Raw genomic sequence first — 5,517 nt, 5'->3', positions numbered from 1 at the left:
GGTCACCTACCTAGATTTCAGGAAGGCTCTTGACATGGTCCCACATGACATCCTTATCTCCAAACTCAACAGACAAGAGTTTGAAGGGTAGATATGTGGATGGATGGATGGAAGGATGAATGGATGGATGGATGGATACATGGATGATGGGAGATGGATTGATGGATGGGTGGGTGGATGGATATGTGGATGAATGGGAGATAGTTGGGTGGATTGATGGGTGGATGGATTGATGGTTGGATGGGAGATGGACTGATGGGTGGATGAATGGATACGTGGATGGATATGTGGATGGATGGATGGAAGGATGAATGGATGGATGGATGGATACATGGATGATGGGAGATGGATTGATGGATGGGTGGATGGATGGATATGTGGATGAATGGGGAATGGTTGGGTGGATTGATGGTTGGATGGATTGATGGGTGGATGGGAGATGGACTGATGGGTGGATGGATGGATACGTGGATGGATATGTGGATGGACAGGTGGATGGATGGATGGATGGATGGATGGATGGAGAGCTGCTAGTGATAAGCCTTGGAAAGCCCAAGTCTGCATGTTTCAGCCCAAGCCCACAGTTACAACACCGTTGTGCTCTGCCTCAGCTCAGGACTAAACCCATCCCCTTCTCGGGTCCCACCAAGCCCTGAGAGCACCAAGAGACCTCAGGAGTCCTGACCAGGTCTTCAGAGCCTCCCTCTGCCCATGTGCCCCTGAGCCCTATCTAAGCTCTCTGCCCAGCAGCACCAGCCTCCAGCTGCTGGGCTGACCTCTTGGTTCAGACCTGCCTCGGCCCCAGGACTTGGACTCCTGGTTGAACCTGATCACCACCTCTGGGTCAGATCCAGTGGGACTGGGGGGAGGTCCCTGCTGTCTTACCTGTCTTCTTCCCCTTTAGGGAGCAGCACAGGCTCCTGCTGTGCCTCAGTGAACACCCCTAAAACACCTCCTCTCCCCTCCCACTCCCCACAAAGCTCTTCCCTGAGCCCCCCAACCACCCAAGGTGGGCAGATCCCCCCGTGGAGCACAACAACCACAAACCACTGAGCCACTCACTGAGGGTGCAGCTTGTAGAGTGTCCCATCCACGCCGACCGTGACCTTGAGGAAGTCCAGCCCGCGATTCTCCCGGATCTTGTCCACCACGGCAGCCATGCCGGCGCCGCAGAGCTGTGCCGCGCGCCGCGCCACCACCGTGCACACCTCCTTCACGATGATGCTGTCGTCGCACGTGGACTCCAGGCCCAGGTGCTGCAGGATGGAGCGCACCTGGAGCAGGGCCAGGCAGTCACTGGGAAGGACAGGAGGGCCAGGAAGTGTTAGAATGAGCAACAGGGATCTCTACATCCTGCAGAGGACTCATGGCTTGGGGGAACTCTCAGTCCACCTCTAACCTTCAGGCCTAGTGTCACACCCTAATGAGGGAAGCTATTTTGGGATTAAGCTATTGACTTGGAGCGTGACAGCCACAGAGCATGTGGCTCCTCTCTGCCCAGGGCAGAGATGATATATAACGTCCATTCCAACCCCTAAAATTCTAGGATTCTGTGATAAGAGGTGTCTATGCTGCCAACCTCAGAGTGTCCTCATGTCTCCACACCAACACTCCCACGTGGATTGTGCTGATTTATCCTGCATCATCCTGACTCCACACCGAGCGCTTGGGACTTCTCCCACCAGCCCTGGGAATGCTCTCCCCAAACTCCAGTCCTGCCCTGATCAGCAGCTGGACCTCACCTCTCTATCTGGGACAGGAACTTGGTCTCAAAGATCCCTCTGGTCTTCAGCCGCTCCGAGATCCGTCCCCGGAAGAGCAGCCCTCGCTTGGTGAAATCCATCAGGATGTTGCGGACGATTTCCCCCAGGTACATCCCACTGATCATCTTCTCAAACCTGGGAAGGAGAGGATGAGGTTGGACATCAGGACTGGGAGGAACACTGGGGCTGGATGGAGATCCCATCTCTCCATGTGCCTTCAACACAACCCCTGGAGCAAGCCCAGAGCACAGTCCCCAATCCACTGGTGTGTCCCCAACCAGGCTCTGCCCTGACACTCACCGAGGGGCTGGTGGGGCAGAGCTGCTTCTGCACACTCAGGGGTCCCTTCCAGCCCCCCAGAGCCACCACCCACCTCTGCTTCCCAGGGTTGAGGGACAGCTCATCCACCGCCAGGTCGAACTCCGTCCGTATGTCGTCCAGGCACCCGCTGTCCCCGAACGCTCCCCACTCCATGTTGACACACATCCTGCCCTCATCCCCCTCCACCAGCTCCACGTTCCTCATCTCCTCCATGTAGCAGGCATTGCTGCCCGTGCCTGTGGAGAGAGGAGCAGGATGAGAGCCCTGGGACACCTCCTGCACCCCATGGCCTTGGGCAGCTCCGTAGGGAAGTTTCATTCCTCACCGACTATCAGCCCAACTTCACAGTAGGGATCCTCATACCCACAGGTCATCATGGTGCCAACTGTGTCATTCACCACTGCCACCACGTCCAGGTCGAATTCCTGCAGAAGGATGGGATTGTGTGGGTTGTGGAGGACTTGGAATTCCTGTGCTCCCACAGCTGGGGAAGGACTTGTCTGTCTGCTGAGTGTGGGATCACAGAATCCTGGAATGGGTTTCAGGAGGGACTTTACAGCTCAAATTGTCCTGGGCAGGGACACCTTCCACCAGCCAAGGATGCTCCAAGCCCTGTCCAGCCTGGCCTGGAACACTCCCAGGGATGGAGCAGCCACAGCTTCTCTGGGCAAACTGGTCAGAGCTCACAGAACATCCAACCTCAGGTGCTGAGCCAAGGTGGCTGAAAAACCCAACGCTCATTAGGCCTCAGCTCAGCCCAATCATTTGTTTTACAGCCAGTTAGCCATGCTGAAGGCAGAAACTGGGACCACACTGAAGGTCACTGGGAGAAGTGATTGGGACCATGTTTGGAGAACTGAGATGTCCTGGGAGCCACTGGAGTTCTGCTGGAGGTGAGTTGGATCACACAGTGGGAGCACCTAGAACCACACTGAGGGTGACCGGGAGCATTCTGGGGTGACTGGGAGCAGCTGGGCCTATACTGGGGGCAAAGGGGATCCTGTTTGGGACCACAGCTTCTCCCAGCTCCGTGGGCACTCACCTCCCTCCTGTGGATGGCCTCCTTCAGCAGACCCACCACGTCCTCACCCTCACAGCCTGTGGCCTTGAAGCCTTTCGTCCACTTGAGGAGGATTCCCTGTTGTGGGAAAATCCCAGTGAATCCCTCAGGGGGTGCTGGGTGGGAGGGACAGGCAGGTTTGGAAGCTGCTGGGAGGGTTGGGCTTACCTCATCCAGGTTGTTCTGCCGGCAAGGGAAGGAGAAGGTGAATCCAAGTGGGAGGGATACACCCTTCATTCCCATGTATTCCAGGAAGTCGGAGATGCAGTGGACGATGTGGTCAAAGAGCTGAATGAGCAAAGCCCAAAGGAGATGTTACCACCATGGCCAGAGCTCAGCTGGATTCCAGCCTGCCAACCCCTTCCCAGGCCTGTTGGAATGTCCAAATCCATTCCCAGGACTTTGAGTGGAGCAGGACACTGCTCAGCTGCTCTGTGTGAGGTGAGCAACCCCAAAAACTCATATTTCACTCTCTTCCCCACCCACAGTGTGACCATATCCCCGTGGCACTCCCACCCTGCAGGTGCCAGCAGGGAGGGGACCAACTTTCCTGGGAAGACATGGGAATCATGTCCCTCTGCAAGGGATCCCCAGAGCCAGAGCTTGATCCCTGTCTGCCAGAGACACTCCCAGTCCCTGAGCACTGCCCAGAGGGGTTTGCAAAACTCCTTCCAAGTAACACTCCGGAGACATCTCCCACTGCTCATGTTCTGGTTTCCTTTTCTGGGAACTGGGATGATGCTTATCTTCCCTTGTGGAGTGTGTGGGATTCAGGAAGGTTCAGCCATGTCTGGGAATAACACCATTTCTAACCCAAAAACCAGTCTCCAGCTTCCCAAGCTCCTGAGCCTTGGGCAGAACGAGCCTTCCCCACTCCTGGTTTTGCTCCCTAGAAAGGCAAAGCCAGCTCCATGGTCAGCCCTGCTCCAGCCACCACAGGGAAGAGATTCCCTTTCCCACCTCCAGCTGCCCATCCTGACCTCCTCTCCTGTTCCCTGCATGATCTCCACGGGGATGGAGTAGATCTTGTTGTGCATCTCCACACCACGTCGCATCCCATTCCGGACACGCACCAGCAGCACCCGGAAATTGGTTCCTCCCAGGTCCAGGGCAAGGAAATCTCCTTTTTCTGCAAGCCAAGGGAGGATTATCAGGAAAGATCCTGGTGTGGAGCACCCAGAAAGTGGCACAGAACAGACCCAAACCTGCCCTCTTCCTGAGAGAAGGCTGGAAAGCAACATGAGATTTTTTTAGGGAGAGAGTGGTCAGACATTGCAATGTGCTGCCCAGGGAGGAGGTGGATTCACCATCCCTGGAGGTTTTCAAGCTGAGACTGGATGTGGCACTTGGTGCCATGGTCTAGTGACCACAGTAGGGTTGGATTTGATGATCTTGGAGGTCTCTTCCAACCAGGTTGATTCTATGATTCTATGTGGCTGGGAATGGAGAGGAGAGGAGCAGGTGGGAACAGGGGGAGCAGGAAGGAAAGTGATGGAGAGGTTTGCTCCCAACTCAGAGCAAGGATGAGGCTTAAAAACATAGAATCATGAATATCCTGAGTTGGAAGGACCAACAAAGGGCATTAACATCCCACACAAAACCTGCACAGGCTTCAAGCCAAGGTCAGGCCCGAGACAGAGCCAGGAGCTCAGCCTGAGGGTGGGGAGAGCCCAGTGAGAGCCAAACCCCATGTGAAGTCAGACCAGCACGTCCTGGGAGCTCAGCACTTCACCCAAGCACCCTGGAGGTTTGTGCTGCTCCCACCACGAGGAGCTGGTGGAAGGTGAAGGCACAGCCCTTGCTGGGGACGTCAGGAGCAGCAGTGCTGGCTCTGGGCTGACACACAGGTGGATTCACACACAGGATGCATCACCTGTCCCATCTGGAGTTGAGCACACGTAGGTCGGCAGCATTTTCACCGTCGCCTCCTCGTGTGTCTCCTTGCCCAGCCCTTTCTCCATCTCTATCCTCATCCTTGCCTTCACCTCCAGCAGCTGCTCATGGCTCAGCTTGAGGGCCTCGAGGATCTTCTGCCTGGCCTTGTGCTGGGCATCCAGCCTGTAGGCCACAGCTGTCACCATGGCTGCCCCTTTGCCACTGCCGTCCTCGGAGCGGATGAATCGGATCTCGCAGTCCGGCAGCAGCTTCCGCACCGTCTTGTGGAGGCGCCGAGCGAAGCTGAGGAGGAGGAGGAGGAGGAGGAGAGGGACCTGAGTGTGCCACACGGGACATGTCACCTTCTGGGGACCCCTTGGGAGCCAAGCAAGGTGCCCAGGGAGATGCTCATTTGGAGATGATGAGATGTACCCATTGCTGCCAGGAGCAGCTCCATGGTCCCCGTCCCTGTGCTGGTAGGAACAGCTCCCTGTCCCT

At 56.3% G+C, this 5,517-nt stretch overlaps 1 protein-coding gene across 1 annotated transcript; it reads right to left on the bottom strand.

The window, feature by feature from the left end:
- Positions 1 to 1,058: 1,058 nt before the first annotated feature.
- On the bottom strand, positions 1,059 to 5,315 carry LOC103810283 (hexokinase-2). The gene is made up of 8 exons (XM_009083181.1): positions 5,018 to 5,315; positions 4,125 to 4,273; positions 3,313 to 3,432; positions 3,127 to 3,222; positions 2,410 to 2,509; positions 2,137 to 2,320; positions 1,743 to 1,898; positions 1,059 to 1,296 (listed from the first exon to the last, which is right to left on the bottom strand). Exons 1-8 carry the CDS (start codon positions 5,223 to 5,225, stop codon positions 1,059 to 1,061), a joined length of 1,251 nt encoding a protein of 416 aa, XP_009081429.1. The 5' UTR covers positions 5,226 to 5,315.
- Between the last annotated feature and the right edge of the window lie 202 nt (positions 5,316 to 5,517).

The sequence above is a fragment of the Acanthisitta chloris genome, unplaced genomic scaffold (genome assembly GCF_000695815.1).
Source record: "Acanthisitta chloris isolate BGI_N310 unplaced genomic scaffold, ASM69581v1 scaffold39649, whole genome shotgun sequence".
In the NCBI taxonomy this organism is placed as follows: Eukaryota; Metazoa; Chordata; class Aves; order Passeriformes; family Acanthisittidae; genus Acanthisitta; species Acanthisitta chloris.
Note: the sequence above shows the minus strand (reverse complement) of the source record. Positions and strands in the feature narration are given on the sequence as shown.